Source organism: Haliaeetus albicilla, chromosome 9 (assembly GCF_947461875.1).
Source record: "Haliaeetus albicilla chromosome 9, bHalAlb1.1, whole genome shotgun sequence".
Classification (NCBI taxonomy): Eukaryota; Metazoa; Chordata; class Aves; order Accipitriformes; family Accipitridae; genus Haliaeetus; species Haliaeetus albicilla.
In genome coordinates, this window is record NC_091491.1 from 42979619 (window position 1) to 43001702 (window position 22084).

The window sequence follows — 22084 nt, forward strand, 5'->3', positions numbered from 1 at the left end:
AGTGATGTCAGAGGAATGTGCACTCTTCTCATCCAGTGCAGAGACAATTGGTACGTACTAGCAGCTGGAGCCTAGACAAAACCCCCTTGGCTCCTAGTGCTGCCAGGAAGATCAAACTAGGTCACTAACTATTATGGCATAATATTATAACACCTCATCTTCAGGACACTTGTTATACTCCCTCCCATTCTTAGCTAACTTATTTCTACTTGCCCTTAATCTCATTTCTCTGTATTCTCTTCATTCCCCTTTTGGCTCTCTTGCCTTCTTGCTCACTTACCCATGTTAGAACTTCTTTCTCCAGTCTGTCACACACACTATGCCCACCTGCAGATCAACTTTGCTTAAATGCTCATCATTATTACCTTTCTATTCCAGTTTCCCCAATTCTCCCAGTAGTATTTCCCAGGGGCAGTACTGGAATCTCTTTCAGGAAGGACTGTTCTGCTCTTTGCCTATCCCCACTCTTGAGGATATGTCTGCCTTGGAAATATAGGCTAAAACTTCTAAAATGTAGTCACTGATCTGTCAGCTCTTCATCTTACCTCTTTGTATGCACCAGTGCATTCATAGTAGTCACGAGAAGGCAGGCCAAGCCCAGGCTGATCAATCTATAAATTCAAATAAAAATTAAAAAGTGCTTAAGGACAAAATGGCATAGCATTGTACTATTCTTTTGTCAATTACAGGTCACTGATGCTTCACTCTTGCCAAATTATCTTCTGGCCAAAGGGGAGTTTCTCTCTCATTCTGTTGCCCTCCTTTAATTCCTTTCACTCTCCTTATATTTTTTGTCTTTCTTTTCAGTCTTTCTGTTCTGTTGCTGAACAATGCATGCTACGCATAACCCGTGTGAAAACAGTGCATGTACAGAAGACAAAACAGTCCTCAGTCAAGCAAGGCAGTTACTACATCTTTGAAATTCATTCATGCGAAGTAGTCAAGGATCTATCTACAGGAAAGATGAGACTTTTGCTCTTGTAACTGTTGTGTCTCAGGAGTAGCTGGTGAAGATTCACCATACGTAATACTGCCTTCCTCTGGATTTTCCATTTTCAGAGATCATCTTACATTTATAGGCAGGGGACTCCTGACATACTCTTTATGCGAATGTCCTCAGCCACTTTCATATCTGTGCCAGCAGGTCCTGTTAGTACTTTGGCATCTGAATACCTTGTAAAAACAACCCCTTTTGCTGGGCTTTCTGCCACTGGGATCATGGCCCAGGTTTTCAGTGACAGAGCTTTCTGCCTGAAGTACATGGTAAGGAAATCATGTTTACTTGTTTGCTTGCATGCATATATAAGTAGGTCATGTCTGTCTTCTGTCTAGTGTACGCATAAATTGTGTCCGTATGTCTATATATATCTCTGTTATTCTCACCTCACTGAAAGTAACAGAGTATGAGTGCACAGAATAAAGATATTGACTTTGAGAATGGACAGAGCACTGTGAAACTGATAATTTAAGTTTGAAAACTACATAGATTCACAAATTCATCTACCACTTACTCTGGTAAAATTCAAATCACTAATGTTTCTCCTGGTTAACATTTATGTCTATGCTTCTAGTTATTTTGCTGCACTTTTATGATCAACAAGGCAATGCCACCCAGGGAGACTTACATGAATGATATGTGCTGTGGAATTTTTATCATCGGTGCCAACAAAAAAATTAATAAGGACCTTTTTTCCATATCTGGAGTTTAGCTGTGCAATAGCTGTCTCAGCTGTCCAAGCAGTACCTAAGCAAATGAAAGGTATACTCAGCCTCTATTTTTAGTAAGCAATGAAAAGTACAATAATTTAAAAATTTTAACTGAAAAGGAAATAAATACAGATTATCTTACCGTAGGCAGAATCCCAGTTAGTTGTTGCTACAGGCCAGTCAGATACCTTTGGCAATAAACTGATTAAAGGCCTTCCACCTCTGCTATCAATGATAGCTTTTGGAAAAATTAAAATGAGTTACCATGACAATTTAAAACAACAAATGTTACACTACTATAATGAGTTCAGAATAATGAAGCTGAGAAATATGTTTTCACCATCACCACAATAGAAGTATGCTCTGATGTGTGACTGTACTTTAACATTTAATTTAAAAAATGTTTCAGTCATGACTACAAACAGCATATGCAAATCCTTGTGACCATGACATTGAAGAACAATTGTATTTTCACTCTACAGATATCTTGAAATAATATTTTTAAGAAGTATTAGTAACTTTATAGAACCTATAAAAACATGTGATTTAGGAAGCACTGCTAACTGTTTTACTGCTCCTCATTCTAGTGGCAGCATCTAGCTCAGATTCTTGAAAGAAATGATCTCCCTGTCTTTCTAGAAGCCTGGCGTGCTAGTCATTTTTCACCTCATCCCTGATAATTTTTAAAAAAGAAGTTAACTCACATTTAACTGAAAGAATTTGAGTTTAAATATCTGCAGCAAACTGGTAACTGAAGATCAATGTAATCTCACCTAAAATATCAAAGCTAGTCTAACAGGAGATATAACACTAATTTTACTATTGACATTCTTATTTGACTCTATAGAATGGATACATTTTAGTTTTCATGACGAATTTCCAAAAAATTATGCACAGAAACTAGGATGATATAGGTATAGCTGACTGTGAAGATGGGATTCTTTGGATGATAATTTATCTATCCTATAGGCATAAATTCAGGAGACACTTACTTTCATTTATGCACGATCTGTACAGAGTTTTTGCCTTCTGCACTGCTGTTATATCATTACTGCTTGGTGTGTCGAGGACATCTGAAACACACAGACAACAAATGTATCTTAATATCTAATCTTTATTGGAAAGATACTGAAGGAACCATAGTGGATACCATCCTGAGGACCAGAGGGCGGACAGTAAGTACTCCGCATCCATCTCAAATTCCAGGGAAGCTTTGCCTTTCAAAAGCCGAGGGTAAAAAACTTTGGAGATTACATGGCTTGCAATTGCATCAGTCTGTGTTAATAAATTGAGCATAAAGGAATCAGGTAGATACTCTGTGGATCACCCTTGGCAAAATACAAATGCTCCAACTTTTCAGGGACAGTTTTTAGGTGACCAAGCTATTGTGTGAAGAGAATTGCTGTCAGGACTCTAAGTGTACCAGCAGGCTCTAACTACACTGACCAGCCTATAACCATCTTTTCCTGTAATTCTATCCTGCAATCTCTTCACTGTAGCCAGGAGTTTAGCTGTTTGTGTTCAAGGTCTGCTTTGGTATGGTGCAGCTGTGTGGCCGTGGATCATACTTCCATGAAAACAGCTAAATTGTAAGAGCAAGCTGTAAGAAGCCTCATCTGGTGCCTCTACTTGCACACCCTATGCCTGTTGGCTCAGGAGCAGCAGTCCAGGTCAGCTCCTTGCCCATGCTCTCATAGGTATGCTGGACCTTGCCTGGCTGACTTGCCTGAGACCTGCTGCATGACTATGGACTTGTCTGGTGATCATGGGGCTGTTGGCTGAACCTGGTCACTGTCACTGGACCTGCTCTGCTCTTCTGGTTTGGGTCCTGTGGGACTGAGCCCCTCGTCTGTGAGGCCTCTGTCCCTGCCTGCCTCGAGTGACAGTCAGCTCCTGGATCACCTTCCCTTGTGGGGCAGCCCACTCTTGCCACTACTTTACAATTACTCCAGTTACTACTTTACAATTGCTTTGCTCCACAGAAACTGAAGCTTAAGGAACACCATGGCATCCATAAACCGCAAACCTGGCAAAACCAGAAGACATGCAAAGTAATCTCAGTCTGAGAGAGCGGTTTGGAGAATGTTTCATGAGCCTGACTTCTTTGTTATTTTCATCTGAGAAAAGGGAATATGGACAATTTGACACTATTACATTTTGTGGAAAAAGGAGTATTTTTAAGTTTATGATATGACCAGTTAGAAAATTGCTTGCCTGCTCTTTGGGATTTAGCTGATGGAATACAGATATGCAGGACATAAGGCTGCCAGAGAGCAACTTCCAGCATTTCAGCTGACTTGGACACAGGCAGACCTCTTTCTGCTTCACCTAGCGTGGCTGCTATTGTTAGTGCATGAGGGTAATGATATGGATTTCAGTTGTTTTAATATGCAGATGAGCACACAGAGTACAGATATTCGAAAGGTCAGGTCTGATCAACTCTGCTCCAGTGTCAGACACAACAGCATAACTTCCACAGCATTCTCCAAGCAAACAGTTTGTGGTAGATTTGTCCTGAACCAAACACAAAGAAACTGAAATATTCGGTAGTATTTTAAGCTTTGCTAGACAACCACATCATATTAGGATAACATGTAAGCCAAAGAAGAAACTTTATATAGTCCACAAACATAAACCCCACTGACCTTTTAAAACAACTTCTAGTTCGTCTCTTAAAATGTCAAAGTTACTATAACGGGAGCTGGTTTCTGGAATGACGTTCCTCTTAAGCCATCCTCCACAGGCATATTGGTAAAAATCATTACAAGGCTCTGCAGTGGTGTCCATGTTCTCAAGGATACGGGCTGCTGCAATATGAGACAAATTAAGGCATAAAGAATCCTTAGAGAAAATAAATGAATACATTTGTTTGCTTTGAAGAGGGAAGTCATAAATGTATTTCCTTTAGTTTAGAATAGGCTCAAGCCTACTTGAATGTTGTAAACCAAACAAAGTACTAGTAAGTGCACAACAAATTACTATTCCTTTACTGCCCATAACCTATATATACTTTTCTGTTGCCTGTGTTTACTGATGGGTAAACTGACTAATGTTCCTGCACCCTGTGAGTGGTTGCTTAGTTTTAAATGAAATGTAAGATGTTTCATTTACTGACCTACACTTTGCACTGAAATGTGGTGAAAGGAGAGATTAAAAGCACAAGACATATCAGAGGCTAAGTATCCACTGTGATGTAATTTAAGTAATTAATATGATGTAGGCTCAGCTGAATCCAATTTATTTCAATAAAATAATGACTTTGTTGTACCGATTAAGTTCTTGTCAAGAAAGTTTTCCTATTAATGCTTTTCTGAATCTACATAGATTTTTTAGACCTATTCCACCTTTTATTCTAGAACTGATACTGCCTCTTTCTATCCCTACTGACCCTCTTGAAGTGGCTTGTCAAAGACTAACCAGTCACTGACTGATCGTGACATGGGATTCTCTAGTGAAAACTGATTCCTTGATGACAGTTTCCCAGCTGCTATTCATAAACCTGTGCTGCTGCTTTTTGGTATTCCTCTTCCACCTAGACTGCTTTCACCACTAGTATGCTAGCACAAAGTCTTTCACAGAAAGGAGAAATGCTAGGAGTCAAGCAAGAGCTAGTGATACCTCTGAACTCCCCAGGACACTGAATATCCTTCCCATTTTTCAGACATTATTTTTAGTAAATGGTGAGGCTTGTGATTTCCAGTGTTCATCCCACCCACATGGGTGAGTCAAATATTTATAGTTATTTCTCCAGTACTTTCAATATTTTCCATGTCTGTTATGCTGGTGGAAATGACAGGTGGATAGACAGGCAATAGTATTTATGTTGACTTGCCTCCTCCCCCCCCGCCCTCGTTTTTCTTGGGATCTTCAGTTGGCTTACGCTTGTTGTATTTGAGGCCAACATCTGGTAGTTTTACAATGTTCCAGTCCTTGGAAGATGGAAAAAGCCACGAACACAGGCATTTTCAATTTTAGACTGCTTCAGTAGCATAAAAAGCATTGCGGAAATAGGTACAATGCCTAGGACCTGATTCTTTTCCTTCTGAAGTCAATGTCAGGCTGACTTCAATTTCAGGGATACAGCATCAGGCCAACAAGAAGAGACTGTGAAATTCAGTCATGTTTTTACTAAGTTTGACACTTGCTTTTTACTCATTCTTGAGAAAGCCAAGCATCCAGTCCTACTGTCCAGTAGAGCAAGGAATTTCCCTGCTGCCTGTAAACTTGGACAACAGGCAATGGGCACATACAGAAATAAGAAAAAAAAAAATCCTATTCAACTTAAGAAAAAACTTCTTACTGTAAGGGTTGTCAAACGCTGCAATAGGCTGCCAGGGAAGTTGCGAAGTCTCCATCTGGGGAATAATCAAAACCTGACTGGACAAGATCCTGAGCAACTTTCTCTAGTTGACCCTGCTTTAAGCAGTGCTGTTGGACTATGTGATCTCCAAAGGTCACTTCCAACCTCAACTTTTCTGTGATTGTGTAAAAACTCTGGTACTTGTTTCTGTCTAGTTTGTCCTGTTTTCTTTAGGAGAAGGGGAGTGTTTTGAATGATGCACTTTATTCCTGTCCTAGCTCCATCTATTCGCTGTAAAAGAGGAAGATTGCTAATTATTACTAACATCTCCTGTTTTAAGGGTATTCTTACAGATCTCTCTGCTAGGCTGGAGCAGCATCTGAAGGGCAACACTGTCCCTTGGATTATCTTGGCATGTGTTAGTCCAGCAACAAAGTCTTTAATAGCCAGGACTGGATATTGCAGCTCACTCATTCAGAGCAGTGTGCCAGCCCTGTCAAAAAGTAATGGCAGGATAGATAAATCTTCTGACACCAAGAAAAGATGGCTCTTACCTACTGTCTTGTCACTTTTGCAAAAAAAAAAAAATACTCCAACAAAACCCAGGAGAAATCCACATCTTGCGTAAATCTGAGAAATTACTAACAGTTTATGTAATATCAAACCTTGCCTTAACTGTGGAATCAGGTTGCTCTGTTTTGTAGTCAGCATCTGTTTAATCTTCCTTGCCTACTACTGTCACACAAAAATAATCATCTATCATAACTTTTCTGCTGTAAAGTCCAGGCTAGCCAATATTAGCCAATCAACTTTTATCAAAACTTGAAGTTTAAATACTGCAAACATAACAGAAAGAGCTCAGTCATGGGAACTGTAGTCTTTCACTTAGGGCTTCATGCAAAATACATGGACTAAGTATCCAGCTCAAGAATACTCTCCTCAAAAGTGTAATTTGTACCTCTGAACCCCAAGATAACCACCCAGTATTTGGCTGATACCGTGGATGTATTAAAATCAATGAAATGTGATTTTGTTATCAACCAAGCCCAGAAGCATAAAGACACATGAATTGCCCCTTCAAAGTCAGTGGGACAATTGGGCTGGACAGAATCCAAAACATGCTCTAAGTTATTTATAAGTTGATACTTGTGCCCAAAGAAGCTTTATGGTAAGTTCATGGCTGTACACACTGAGACATTTTTGCTCTGGAATAAGTGTGAGACTGATGAATATTTTATTTTAATTCTAATAGGTTAATTCATACGTATACAAATACAGATATTACATGGTATACTTTTCATTAGTCCTCAGTATTGCTTTGATGAACCAGTCTTTGGGTTTGTTCCTATTCTCACTTGTTTTTCAATTTCCTAACTGTCACTGAAGAATGTAGAGCCTTATCTCTATTACTTTTAATGATTAATTATATTGTGGTACTCCTGATTGCCAGTTGTTGCTTTAATAGCTTACAAATAAAGTAATATAGGCTAACATAACAACCAGTGACCTGGGGAGGATATAGGAGAAACACAATATGCTTACCTAGGTGAAACTGGTATGAGAGAGATCAAAATTCCCTATTCTCACCAGTCTGTGCTGAGCTGAGTAAAATTAGCAGACAGTATGTCAGCTTATTAAAGAATTTTCAAATGTAGCAATTACATGCTATCTTCATGTGCTACACTAGAATGGATCTCACAAACCTTGCTAACATTACCATGCAGTTACTGATATTTTACTGTGTGTGTAACCAATGGAATTTTCATTACATTTTTTCTTCTGGTCATTTATTTGAAGCTCTTCTATTAACTGTACTATAAATTCTGTCAGTATCTTCACTTTATTCTTTTTCACAGGCTTATACCTATTGCAAAATTTTGAAATTCATTGCAAAAAACTGTCACAGTATTGGTCAGTTATGGTGCAAGGCATTACTATTTCACTTAATGTCTATTGCTAATTATAGTTCTTGAAAGACCACAATAAATTTTCCAAAGTTAATACTTCTGTCTTTCTATCTGCAACTATCTGTCTAACTTTTCCTGTATGTTATTGTACATGGTCTGGAAGAAGCAGCCAAATTAAAGATGAAAATGTTACAAAATTCTGGTTTCAGTAATATTAAACTTGTAGATTCATCCCAGTAAGAATATTATTAAACAGCAATAATACAGTTTATTTCTCTGGATTAAACACTTTACATTGCATTTTTAAAATACTAATTTATTTTGTTATTAAATTATATAATCCTGACAAACTCTTTGAACTATTTTTTAACCTCTTGGAGCGCTGAAGGCCTGAGCAGATGCCAGCTAACCATTCTGGGCTCCTGATTCACAGTCTTCTGCTTCCAGAGCTGAGAACTCACTCACTCTAATGACCACCTAATTGAACAAGTTTTCTAGGTGATTACGTCCTTACCAACACTTGCCTCCCCTTTTCATAATCTGACTATATTCCATTTAATGGCCATACAAGTGTGGAGAAGGCCCAATACTTCTATAGCAATTTCTACATTAAATGCATCATACCATGGTGGGACATGGAAATCCTGGCTCAGTTAATAAATAACAATTTTAAATTCAAGCTGGTCATTCCCAACATTGCTTAGAGCTATCCATTCTAAATCATTTACAGACAGATGCAGCATTTGGAACTGACAGTTCTGTAACGGCTAGCACATCCAAACTTCATGTGGGGGCTCCCTGATCCTAACTGCTTCCTGCATACTAAGATTTCATTGCTACAACAGTCTAATAGACTGTGCAGATTTTTAGCTGCTTCTGGTAATTGACCCTTGCTAGGCAGAAACACATACTAATGCTACAGATCATAACATGGTCTGAAGTAAGGGTTCTAGTTTGACATCATTGCTTTTGCATCTGTTTAGATCTTACTTGAGGTATAGCCCCACAGCTAAAACTTAATTATAAAGATTGTAATTTAATTAGATACACTGGTTGCCTCCCTGGACTCTTACAGTATGGTAAGTAAACACCAAGTAGTAACACCTAGTAAAATACAAAAGCTGTCTTTCACCCAGTTGTAAATTTTATGGGTTCCAGGCTGGAGTGTGCAGTTCTTGCACATGTAGTAGTAGTTACTCACAAGAGCACTCCCCCTGTCTGCAGTGGATAAGCTTCCATGTCCTATATAGGGACAGCAGAATGTGGATTAAAGAAAACCTCTATGATGTCAATTAGATGATGTTCCTGCCAGTAAAAAAAACTTTCATAGAATACATTTATAGCACTACCCTGGCATTTTACATGTTTTGAGACTGAATTCTCACTATTTCTTTAGGAGTTATTCTTTCAATGTTTGAACTAGACAATTTGTAGAATATGGGGCAGTTGATAGTAAATGAGATAAATGTGTGAATAAAATAAAGCTGTATTTAATGAAAAATGAAAAGAGATTATGACATTAGAACCACACCGTACATTTCTATTTTTGGGATGTTTTAGTCTACCTACCCTTTTTTCTCATTTTATATTTCATTATTATCTCTGTTGAATTGAGGCAATTTATATTTTAAAAAAATGCTCCTTCTTCACCCTGTTATGTCATTTTGTAAGCCTGCCATTTTTCTTTATCAGTGTCCTTACTGTAATCCTTTCACAATTTTACTTCTGTATTGAGAATCTTACATTCAGTAAGAATGTTTATTTATCCCCTTAAATATCTGCATGCTGTAAAATCTTTTAACAGAAGCATAAAAGAGTAAAACTATTCTGCTTAATTCATTTAGCCACTTCTTGCTAGGTCTTCAGTTTACATTGCGGCTTATTTCTCCAAACCTTCTACGGCTTTTCCTTTTTGAGTTCACTCATCATTATGTAGTCTTACCTGAACTTTTTTAACAGATATGCGTAAGTATTTAGCCAAAACCGAGCATCTTCAGAGATGTTGGACTTTGGCTACTGTCTAAAATGTGACCTAAAACGAGTAGTCCCACAGAAGTAAGGAAACCAATATAACGACCTTTCTACGCTGTTTCTGGCACGTCTGCAAGTCTAAATGGGGCCTACGAATCAAAACCTTTTGGGAGCCTCCCATGGGGTGCTGTGTATGTCAGATTTCCTAACAACTGTACTTAACTTACATACATACACTTTTGCTTGCAAGCGCATACATTTTTCTTGCATGTTGACTGTCAAATCCTTTACTACTCCTCACCACCCTTCGTGTTTCTCCTATTGACATACCGCGTCTCTGTCTTCTCCTAGGGCTGTCTTTTCTCTCAACTTCCAGAGAGGCCAGTCATGACGTACAGAATCTATGTAGAAGTTATGAGTTCCACTTGACATGAAGATAACACATAGCTAACAGGGTGTCTGTGATGCTTTTCAATAGGAGGTTACCAAGGTTGAACAAAATGCCAGAAGTTTGTTTGGTAAGCTGAGAGGTCACAGTGTGGGTGCTGGGAAATGATCCATGTTCTAAGCTTCCACTTTAGACTTCTTGCCACCCTCTGTGACTGGGCCACAGCCTTTGTGAACTGTGTGGCCAAGTTATTCTACAGGGGTGGAGAAAGCGAAAGAGGAACGCCTGCCAAAAAGTAATATGAAGAGAGTGATTTCAAGGGTCCCAGCTTTGGAAGCTTCCCAAAACCCCACATAATCAAAAGAGTCCTGTTATAGGGGTATATAGATATAACAAGGTTGATTATATATTGGCAATGTAGGGCTCTCCTCCTGACTTGGAAAAGACTTGCTGCAAGGGCATGAAGAACTGTCAACTGTTTGACCATGGAAAATGGCATGAAAGGAGAAAGCAGGGCAGAGCTGGCATAGAGCCCCTTTGAAATACATGTTGGCACAGCCAGCTAAATGCTTCTTTCTTTTGAGGAATGAGAGAGAGAGGCTGCTTCTGAGCCTAGGATCAGTCTGTATGAATGAGGTGGAGGAAGTGTTAGAAAGAGAATGGGGACATTTAGAAGTAAATTAGGCAAAAAAGGAAAACCAGCATTCATTGATCTGGAGGAGAAAACAGAAAGGATAAGAGAACTACAGGTGAGGGGAAAGGGAGAGCATTGATAACTACCACTTGACCTACTACAAGAGGATATGTAGTATGGAACTCGGCATGCCTCTGATGCATTTTAGTAGCTTTCTAGCAGAGTTCAGACCGGGACGTCACCTAAGTATTTTTTTATGCATTTGTTCCTAAAGAATGAAGTTAGCTTGTCAGACTATAAAATTTGGAAATTTTTTTGACATGATTAACATTGCATCTCCTTAAACATGGCTATCAGTGATCAAGACTATTTTTATGTACCTTCCTCAGAGACACAGCCTCTGCTTGAATTCTGACTTGGAGGTAGGTGTGGGGAAGAGCCATCTTCTGATTGACTTAAAGCATTTCTGAAGCTGGAGGCATTCTTTGGAGAGTCTGTTTCTAAGTCTTAAACTAGCCAGACCCTGATGACTTTGTGAGATCCAACAATATCACATCACATCACAAGATTTTACATTTGTAGAAGAAATATGCTAAGAAAATTATTTGGGTTAGCAGATCCCAGGCCTCATTGTGCCATACTTGTCTGCAGTTAGATGGGAACATTACATGGTGGTAATTTTGTTGAAAAATATAGAAATTAATTTAAAAGGAATATATTTTCATTCTTACCTGATTTTATACAGTCTGATGTCTTGCAAACCCCATCTAAAAGAGAATACAGTCATATTCTTAATTCTTTATTGAATATATCTAAAACCTATTGTAAATACTATTTTCATTGACAGTCACTTCAGAATTGCATTTAATTGCAGTATACAGTAACATAAAGATGAATGGACACCTCACACTCAGCAAGTGAATATTTATAAGATCAGGCTCTAAAAAATATCATGTTCATCCCTTCAGGGTCTTTCAGTGCTAGTCACTCATCATGTGGAATTTTTGTAGTCATCAGAGGAAAATGTTCTATCAATCAATTAGAGGTGGGCAAAATATATTTATAACAAAGAAGAAATTTACAGAAAAATAGCACAAGGACTGAAGGCAGCTGCAAAGTCAGTTTGAATTTAGCAACACCCTTCAGTGACAAAAAGGTTTTGGAGGAATTAACTGAAAATTCTGAGACATTCACTCTGAAGTCTTCTAAACAAAATACAACATTCAGGAACATGAAAATGTTTCCTTTTGAGACTTTAGAAACAAAATATTTTTTATTTTTCATTTCAGAATGGCATTTTTCCATTCCATATTTGAACTAGACTATAACAAAAACTTTAAACAAAATTATTACGTTCTTTAAAATGAACCAAAGCATTTCATTTCCAATCTAAGGGAACATTCTAGTTTGACCCCAAATGGAAATTTTAGCTTCTCTGTATTAATCTTTTCTAAAAAATTATCAGCATATTTAGCCCTGAATGGAATTATTTTCAAATATTTTTGTATGGCTGCTGAATCACAAAACCTCTTAGTATGACTACACTTACTAAGAGCCCTTGCTGCAACAGATTGTAAAAGGAAAAAATAGGATTTTCATATATATTCAGGAATATGGAGGAAGCACTTTAGTTTGGTTTTCTTCAGCAGTCTTGTATTTTGTAGAGGTTTTTTGCTTACTGAAGTATTAATTACAAACAGAAGTATTGCTAAGTCAGAACAAGCAAATGTTTTGTGTTTACCACAACTTTGCATGAACAAATGAATTTACAGAGCCCCTTTTGGAAAAAAGCAGTTTTGTGGCAGTGTCCAGCAATAAGTGTGGATGCAGCTTTATATTTCAGATAATTGTGTCATACTGTCTAGTGACATACATATGAAATATGGTTATGATGTAGCAGCTATTAATCATCTAATTTTATACACTGGGTAAGGTACAATTTTCTATTATTGAGCAAATAATTCTGAGCTGACCTCATTTTATTTTCTTAATGTTTTATGTAGTGCAGCTATATATACCATGCAACACAGTCTTTTCTAATACAACATTTTAATGTAGTGCAACTTCAATTTTTTTTACTATATACTAACAACTGGATTCCCTTTAGTAAAGCATTTTTTCTTAATTTCTTAAAACACTTTTATATTCATATCTATTTGTACATTCACAGACAGTTTAAGTGCACTTACCGTCATATGTTGCATACAGAACTATCATTGTGATCGCTACAATAGCTAGCAGAATCACTACAACAGCTAGCCCTATTTCCAGGCCACTCCATCGCAGTTTCTTCTTTGGTTTTGGAGCATTCATTTCAGTTATATCCATCTGGCTTTCTGACTTGCCCATAACCCAGCGTCTGAAAAGGCAAAGGGAAAATGCACTGGCGGATTTATACTGAGCCACAGGTCTTGAAACTGACTCCTCAACTGCACACTAACAAAGATGTTTTCTAGGTGAGTTTTCAAATAATTTGTAATACTACTAGAATGTCAATCATGAAATTAAAAATTCTCTCCTCCTCTCTCTCTCTCGTGCACACACACACACAGAGGTACGTACTATGTGCTATTCGTCATTTATGGAGAACAGAAGACTGGTCTTCCTTCATGTGAAGAGGCCACCAAATAGAAAAGGGAGGCTAATAAACCAAACCCTCTTTTTACAACGTACCTGTGTGGTTTAATCTTGTATGATGGTACAGGAATTCACAAGCAAGCAAAAAGCAAGTCTCCCTACTTGAATAAAAATTAACTTAATCTGCCAATTACTTATCTAATGCCAAAGGTCAAAATATGCCATTGTGCTTTGCTGTCATTTCTTCAAATATGATGTAAGCAATTCTTGACTACAGCTTTACAGCTGTCTCTAAAAATAGAAAAAAAAAAAATTCAGGCTCTGCTGGGCGCCTGTCAAATTCACACTGAAGATAGTGAGTCTTCACAGTAATTTTTAAAGAAGTGCAACCAAGTCTCTCTTTTGAGGTTAGAACACCGTAAATTAGAAGTAACTACAACACATACACACAAAACTGGTGGTAGCATGAATGGACTCATGCTCACTCATGAAATGTGTAGGCAATAGTAGATTTTAAGATTGTATTTCTGTCACTTTTTAGAGATAACTTGGCCACCTTTTGCAGTACTACTGTTTTACAGTTCTTTGCTCTCTCTTCATCTGCTCCCATTTATTTATGGCCAGACTTTCCTCTCCTGACAGGGATTCAAATTTCTATATATACAGCAACGTATTTCTCAGTATTTCACAATGAAAACTCAACAATTTCTCTTAACAGCATTTCCTGGGGATCTTTATATCCACAGATAAAGTACACACCCTTTCCATTCAATGAGGAAGAATATCAGAGTTCCACTGGGATAAATAATGGAAACACCTTCATTCACCAGACACCTCATAAGAAGGTCAACCAGTGGTGCAGGTCAGGGCATTCAAGTCCTCTTGTATTCATCACACCCTTTTTCCCCCACTCTCTGTAAGTTGGTGTAACAGCAGTAAGGGAACCCTTCCCAGTTTCTGCATCCATTCAAGTCTAAGACTTGACCTTAATTATTTTAGTTTTAACTGTATTACTGGCTTGTATTGATCTTTGTCTCCTCAAGCTGCTGGAATCTTTCAGATATCCAGTCTTTGCTTTTCCTCTGGACTTTCTGTTTCTGCCTGATAGGTGTTCCTTTGTTTCCAATAATCTCTTCCTCTCTTTGATGTCTACCTCACCTAGAATACTAGCTCCTCCACTGCAAAAACATGTCACTGAAGTGTCTATGTTTATTAATAAAGGTGTCAAATAACTCGGTATTATGGACCTAAGTAAACAGAGATTTTGTGTTCCACGTGTTTACACAATACCTGTCTCAGTGGATCTTGGATACTACCACACTAACACTGTTTCTCTAAGTTAATGAGAGAACATTTTATTTCAGTGTGTCTCATCTCCCCTTTTGTCACTACTCCCTGGACATCAAGACGCATGAAGTGACTGGCAGTGTCAGAATCACAGGTCTTCTATGGCTCAGGAAGCTGGAATCCTGCAAGGTCTGCCCAGCCTCTGTCTTTCCAAACCCATAGGGACCATTACAACTGCTTTCATTTCCCTCATGAGCCGCTATTTTTCTCTGAAGAGTAGGTTTTTGGTCAAATCAGCAAGTGGTTTCTCAGGCACAGGACTGAAATCCCACAGAACCACGTAAAAGAGCGAGCTATGTAGAGAAATTTGCCCTGCATTAACTGTGAGCTATAAATGCATAGATAATAGAAAAGCAAATTAACAATTATACCCTTCTCACTTCCAGTCATATTAAGCAGCAAAAGATGTTATTTATATTGACTAAATAGTGACCAGTCCCAGAATCCTCTGAATAGCTGGAGTCTAATTTAAGAAATGATGCTTATCTTCTGACTCTGATGGTGTCTTTAGAGCACTGAAAACACAGTTCATTAGTGCAGCAAGAAACACTGTACCTTTCATGTGCAAATATGTTCCTTACAGTCAGCTAAGTTTTTCCAAGTGAGCTAATCTTTCTGTTCCTCCAGGAGTGTTCCTCATGTTTAAAGGCATCCCACTGACTAATTTTTACTTCTAGTTATTTAGAGAACTTATCCCATCTGCATCAAGGAACACCAGGTGAAAGCTTCTTTATGTGCTAATTGCAAGCACAGCAAAAGTATAAGTATAATTTAAGTAGATATAAGCCTAGGTATTACGGTTTTCCTACATTTCTCTTACCGCTTCCGTGATCTCCCCTACTCTGCCTGCTAACGCTTAGATACAACAGAGAGCTGAAATTACTTTGACTGATCCTGGTCTAGGTGGCATAGAGAGTTAACGCATTAGCTTTTCTTTTCAGGATGCAGACATTAAAAATCGACTTGTGCCTTACTTGGTTCTCAGTGTAGCCTCTACAGAAAACGTAGCACGTCACAAGAATACTTTTAAATTTTTTTAATAACTTGCGTAGCATGTACCGTGCAGACGAGCTACCCCAGGCGCGGTAAAAGCGAGGCGCAACCGGTCGGGACGGCTAGGACGCGCCACGGGCCACGCCGCCGGTCAGCCCCATCCGCGGGGCTGGCAGAAAGCAGCCGTACCGGCCGCACGGCGGGGACGGCGCGAAGCCCGACCGGCGTCCGGCTCGCTGCCGCTTATAAGCGCGGCCCCGAGCGCGGGCTCTCGCGCCGCCCGGTGGCGCCGCGGGCCGGGCGGGCCGGGGCCGCCCTGGGTGGGGAGGGGCCGCCGGGCCGGGGCCGCCGCGGGCAGCGGCCGGCCGGGCCGCGGCGGCAGAGCGCCGGGCGCTTCGGCCCCGCCGCGCACGGCGCGGGCTGCCGAGGCGTCCCGCGGGCTCGGGGCGCTGCTCGAGGGGGCGCGCCCCGCGGCCGAGCCCGCCCCGCCCCGCCGGCACGCCGCCCCGCGACCCAAGCCGCCGGAGCACGCTCCTAACGCGCGGACGGGGCAGAAATCCCCGCCAGGACGGCCGGGGCGGGGAGGCGGCGCGGGGACCCGTCCGCCCGTCCACGCCGCCGTTTGCCCGCCGCGCTCCCGCCGGTCCCCCCCTCCGTACTCACCGGCTGGCGCTCGGAGGGGGTCCGGCCCCGGGGCCGCCGCACGCATCCCCGACCGGCGCCGGGCGGAGGCGGGCGCGGGGCGCCCCGAGCCGGCGGGGGGCAGCGCCCGCGGGTCCCGGGGGAAGGCGGCGCGCAGGCTAGGCTGGCGGGGCGCCGGGCGGCCGCCGGCGGGGCTCAGCGCCCGGCCCGCCCGCGGGCAGCGGCAGGGGCCCGGGGCGCCGGCATCGCCGGGACATCAAAGCCCGGGGCGCTCCCCGCTCCCCGCGCCGGCTGCTCGCCGCTGCCGCCGCAGAGCCAAGCTGCTGGCAATCAAAGGAGCCCTTGTCTGCGGGCTGCCGGACGAGCAGTTCTCCGGGTGACCTGAAGGCTTCTTCCTCTTTGCGATCATAAAAACGTGATGGGGCAGGAAACAAACAAACAAGCAAGCCGCCCCCCCACCCCCCCCACCCCCCGCCCCGACAGCGACTAACCAGGCTCTTCACCTCGCAAAGCTTCCCCGAGCGCTTAGGTAGAGGAGAGAGAAGGAGCTGCCGCCTGGAGACAGGCGGTGCAGATGAGCGTTATGTCCGATGGAGCTGCCCCATTCCCGACTCGGGACCGCGGGCTCGGGAGGCCACCTCTGCCTGCCGCGGAGGAGGGTGGAAGGCAGCGAGGCCGTCCGCAAAGCGGCAGCTGAGCTGGAGTGCGAGAGCAGCCCGCACCTGCCTGCCTTCTCCGGTTCTTCATTTCTTCCCAGTCAGTTCAAGAGAAGGAGAGAGCTGATGCACGGGGAAGGGTAGCGGCTGCATGCCTGCAGTGCTTGGTGCCCGTTTCCGTGCAGACTCGTTGCCTTTGTCAAATTAATGCAGTCACATATGCTCTGCGAGATCTTGCATCCTCATTCCCCGAGTGATTTCTTCTCAGGAGGGAGACAGCTGTGACTTCTTGCACAGAGAGGCAGCTCCGAGCTCTGTCGTAAGATTTCCCTGCCAACCAAGTATCAAAAGATACTTGCTTCATTCTTACTAAGTTTCATTTTTATTAAGTTTCATTTTTACTAATAAATCTGCAAACATCAGAAGGAGCAATACGAGTTGCTGTCTTTCCTCTCGCTCAAACCAGGTATCACGCTCACTTCTGCTGCCTTCCTAAAAGCACCTTTCTTACCACCAAGGCAGAAATGGCAGCTGAAATTTCCGAAATCTTTTATTACCAGCTACACACACTAAAATGTCTGCTGCTTGAGAGGGGCAACCTTCCTCCTCTCCAAGAAAGGTGGAAACTGAATACTGACTTCTTTATGGAACTGCACAGCAAATGATCCGCACGCAGAGCAGATGCAATGAAGAGGGGAGGCTGATAAGGCATTAACTGAGCATTAGCTGTAAAAATGAAGCACTTTTGCAAAATGAACATCTGAAGAAGGAACAAGAATGAATAAGGCTTTATTCACTCAAGAGAAAAGGCAATAGAAGTACCGAAAATAGGCAAGAAAAACATTTCAAAAAGTCTAGAGAACAAAAATACTGCATTTCTTACAGGCAGGAGTGGGGTAAATACTGATTATATCCTTTCCAGAATAAGCATTCAAATTAATATAAATATCTCGCTTTCAACCTTTCCTGCATTAATTCTTGCAGAGTTCCATTCCACTTACCAGAACAAGCCATCTGCTCCTGCAGGTCAGTCCTGACATTACCTGGTGCCTCAAAGACACCTCGACACAAACAACAGAAAATCTCACCAAGCAACAGGAGAATAGAGGAGTCAGCAAAAACATATGTAACTAGATGCCTATGGTACAGCCTTGACTACAACAAACTTTGAAAAGCAGAGGGTGATGCGTGTGAACAGACTGAACCAAAATGGCAAAAAAGGACTTGTTTAAAAAATTTTAGGTGAACCAAAAAAGCGTAGCTGCCTAATTCACCACAAAGAGAGAGACGAGGGAGAACTTGACTGGAAATCTGTAAATAGACCAAAGAGGACTAACATGCCTGACAGACAGTGTGAGAGTTTCCACTCTTGTAGAACCTTGTGCTTGGAAAGAGGGATTAGACATTTGTATATACGCAGGCTGCAAGAGGTGTGATCTGTGAGTCAAATGCTGAGATTCCTGTTTGGACCTTACTTAGGGAAAACTCCCATCAAGTCAACAGTGTAATATCCTGCCTAACAATAAGCAAAGACCCATTATCGATGCTCCCACAGACAATCGGAGAAGCCAGGTTTGTAGTAGGAGACAATACACTGACTGTATTAGGCCTATGCTATAGCTGAAACACTCTTCGGTCAGCACAGCCCTGCCACTGCCACATGACAGCTCTCCTGCTTCCCGCTGCTTCCTCAGCCCATGGGCAGGGTGTGACGGGGGCACACTGCTGTCCTCCTGCCACCCACCCCAGCATACCTCAGCTGAACAGAGGGCTTTCAGTAGGTGGCATACACATGAAGTTCCTTCTTTCACTGACCTTCAAGCTCCACATAGGAACAACTTCTACAAATTCCTAGATGAGATCGACAGTTATTTGGTTATTCTTATGCCCTGTCTTTTTAGGGATAATAAGAGACCTATTGCTTCATTCTATTAATGGAAATGCCCTACACATTGCTAAGGTGTACACCCAATGCCAAGATGAACCAAAGAGCAGATTACAGCTTGTACTGATTCCTGTCAAACACTATTTGCTTTCCTCTTACTCACCTTCATCTTTCTAGTACTGTCATTTCACAAAGCTAAGAAACAAAAAAGCAAACCAACAGAAAGTTCACCCCAGAACTGAAAAAAAATAATTAAACCCTCACATTTAGAGATCAGAATAAATAGTTTGTCCTTATAACCTTCCCAAGTTGCCTTACGCGCAAGTAATCTTACTGCTTTCAGTGATAAAGACAGCAGGATTAAGAGTTTGCAGGTTCATCCTTTAGGGGTAAGTTCAATGGGATCTGGCACTACTGTTGACAATTCTCTGGACTTCTGATGGAGAACCACCAGGTTGAAACAAATACATGGTAAATCTACAGAACGAAATAAAACTCAGCATATGATTTAGAGTCTCAGATAATGAAAAAAGAGTTAATTGAAAGACCACACTGGCATTAAATCAGTGTCCTTGAAAAATAAAGGTTTCTGCTCAATACTAATTTGAGAGGAGATAGCAGTACTCTCTTAAAAATCAGTGACTAGGGAAGTATGGTCCTCCAGAAACTGTGCCTGCAGGTAGTTCAGAACAACATGTAAAAGAAGTTGCACTGTCCAGCCTTCAGAAAAAACAAACTGCATCACAATAGCTCAACTTGAATTCTTCATCAAGTGAAGAAAAGCCAATAACCCGTTAAATATTGTTTTCTCCAGTTGGTCCAAACTGACAACAGTAAGACCTTATTCTCAATGTCACCTCTGGATGACATTTAGGAAATTAAGACTCATTTACATTACTATGAAACAAGTTGATGATACTTGTTGTATCTCCTTTTGGGAAAGCTCACTTTCCCAAAGTAACAAAGTCAACCTTCAAGAAACAAACAGCTGCCAACAGTAATGCTGCCTGTGTGATTTTTGACCACCCATCTTAATCCCGGTGATCTCTTCTCCCTTTCAAGTCCTGTATTACAGGCAGAAGAAGAAAATGCAAAATCTCCTGCCTTCCCTCCTTGGCCCTGTGCATGTTCAGTGCAGTTGGACTGTGAGAGAATTTAGATGGTAAAGTCTAACACACTGAGTATTTACTCATTTGTTGTTTGCTGTTTGTTTTTTTTTCTCAGTAGGTTTATAATGAATCCAAGTCTGGGTAGTTTTGGGGTTTTTTTCCTCAGTAGGTTTACAATGAATCCAAGTCTGGGTAATTTCTCATTCAGGAAAGTAAACAGCCTAGGTCTCAAAAATATTTGCTTCAGTGCCTAAATTATTCAGGTCTAATTGTATTGTATTACAAAGCTTTGTCTTTGTTAGTCTACAGGCTTCATAGTGTAACTGATTTGCAGGTGTTTGCAAGCCTGATAAAATGCTTGGCTGAAAAGCTGCCTCTTTTTTTTTGTTTTGTTTTGTTGTGTGGCTGTTTTTGAGATTGCCTAAAAGCCACACACAATGCTTCAGCTAACGCAGGCTGACAGACTTTTTGGGGTCCTGAATTTCTCTGCAGCCATACTGGCAATCATAGTTGTAAGCATTATTGGGAAAACAGTGGGTGGGTTTTGTGGAAGAAACGGGTAAAAATTGAAGTGAGGTAAAACTGCATGTGACATACGCAGACAGCATGAAAGTTGACAATAATGTAAACACAGAAGCAAGAGGTAAGAGACAGAATTCGGATGAATTAACTTCAAGGTTTCCTGGACAGTGCAGATATGACTGTGCAAATCTTAGTCACACTTTCCCAGTTAACTTTAAAACCACAGTGTTGCCAAAAATGAGCACAAGCACAGAGAAGCCTTTACTCCAGCAACAACTGGAACAGAAACTAATAGGGACACGCAAAACGTAAGGAGTCAACACCCCCCGCCATGTTTCCGAGCAGCTGTTCACACTTGGGCTCCGAAGCGCGGCCGCCCTGCGGGCGAAGCCCCTGCCCCGATAGCCCTGCCCGGGGCAGGGGCTGCGCTCCCCAGGGCCTCGCCTCAGGCGGCCATGGGCCCACACTCACCCGCTTGCACGCCACCACAGGGAGCGGTTCTCACCCCGGAGCTAGCGGCTCAGCCTCGTGGGTGAGGAACCGTGCAATTCTGCCGTCCAGCTGACCGCCCAGCCGCGTACCCAGCCAGAACAAGCGGGCTGCGGCTCGGCTCCCATGAGGAGAAGCCACCGCCCGCCTCAGCTCGGAACCTTCTGGAAAGCGCGGGGCGGGCGGGGCCGCCAGGGGGCGCGCGGGCGGCGGGGCTGAGGCGGCGGCTGAGGCGGCGGCTGAGGCGGGGGCCGGGCGTCCGCAGCGAGCACGGTAACGGTTGCGCCTGTGGTGATTTCTGCCCCTTGGGAGGAGTGCTCCTGTTCCGGTGCGACTCGGGGCTCCGGTGAGGGGGCGGGGGTGGGCGCCCGCGGCTCATCCCTCAGCGGAACGGCGGCCCGGCGGGGCCCTGCCGCCGCCTCAGGGAGCCCTCGGTGTGAGCTCCTGTAGGGCTGTGGCGGGTGCTGCCTCAGTGATCATCGCTAGTAGTCGTCGTGGCGTTGCTGCTGTTAGCAAGACCATCAACCGTACTTCTCTATTTGTGCTTTTTCCTGATGACGTAGTTCACATTTAAATGTACGTATTCCTCTTCCGGAGAAGATAGCTGCTTATATCACTTCGAAAGCCTAAACTTTACTTGTGTTTTGTTAGCATTGTCATCCTCTTTGTTATTCTTAGGCCTTGGGGCTAGTAATTTCCTATTTGCCTTTATTGCAGAGCTTGACATTGCCAGAGAGCCTTGTGGTTGGGAGGTAGAGCGATATGCCAGGAAAGGGGACTGTGCATGTGGCGGCGGTCAGATGATAATGTAGGATGTGTTTTGAGGTTGCTTTCGTACAGGAAGTGCCAGAGAGTCAGTAGCAGTACTGACCAAAGGGTGAACCGTGGGCAGGGAGATACGTGGGGACCACGAATGCAGAGAATATTTTGAATTAGGAACTTGTAAAGCATGTGCTT

The 22084-nt window shown here is 42.2% G+C and overlaps 1 protein-coding gene across 7 annotated transcripts in view; it reads right to left on the bottom strand.

Annotated features, from left to right (window-relative positions):
* Positions 1 to 17783, bottom strand: part of MME (membrane metalloendopeptidase) — a 50601-nt gene extending 32818 nt beyond the window's left edge. For 2 of the 7 annotated variants that reach the window (XM_069792940.1, XM_069792941.1), the window contains exons 1-8: positions 16970 to 17217; positions 13097 to 13266; positions 11639 to 11674; positions 4353 to 4514; positions 2700 to 2780; positions 1850 to 1945; positions 1626 to 1744; positions 546 to 611 (exon numbers count right to left, since the gene is read on the bottom strand). In XM_069792940.1, coding sequence (XP_069649041.1) covers positions 546 to 611; positions 1626 to 1744; positions 1850 to 1945; positions 2700 to 2780; positions 4353 to 4514; positions 11639 to 11674; positions 13097 to 13256 — 720 coding nt within the window. In that variant the 5' untranslated portion in view covers positions 13257 to 13266; positions 16970 to 17217. Of the gene's footprint in view, positions 1 to 545; positions 612 to 1625; positions 1745 to 1849; positions 1946 to 2699; positions 2781 to 4352; positions 4515 to 11638; positions 11675 to 13096; positions 13267 to 16487; positions 16879 to 16957 lie in introns of those variants that run through there. The other 5 variants (XM_069792937.1, XM_069792936.1, XM_069792939.1 and 2 more) reach the window with 5 other exon arrangements.
* Positions 17784 to 22084: the final 4301 nt, after the last annotated feature.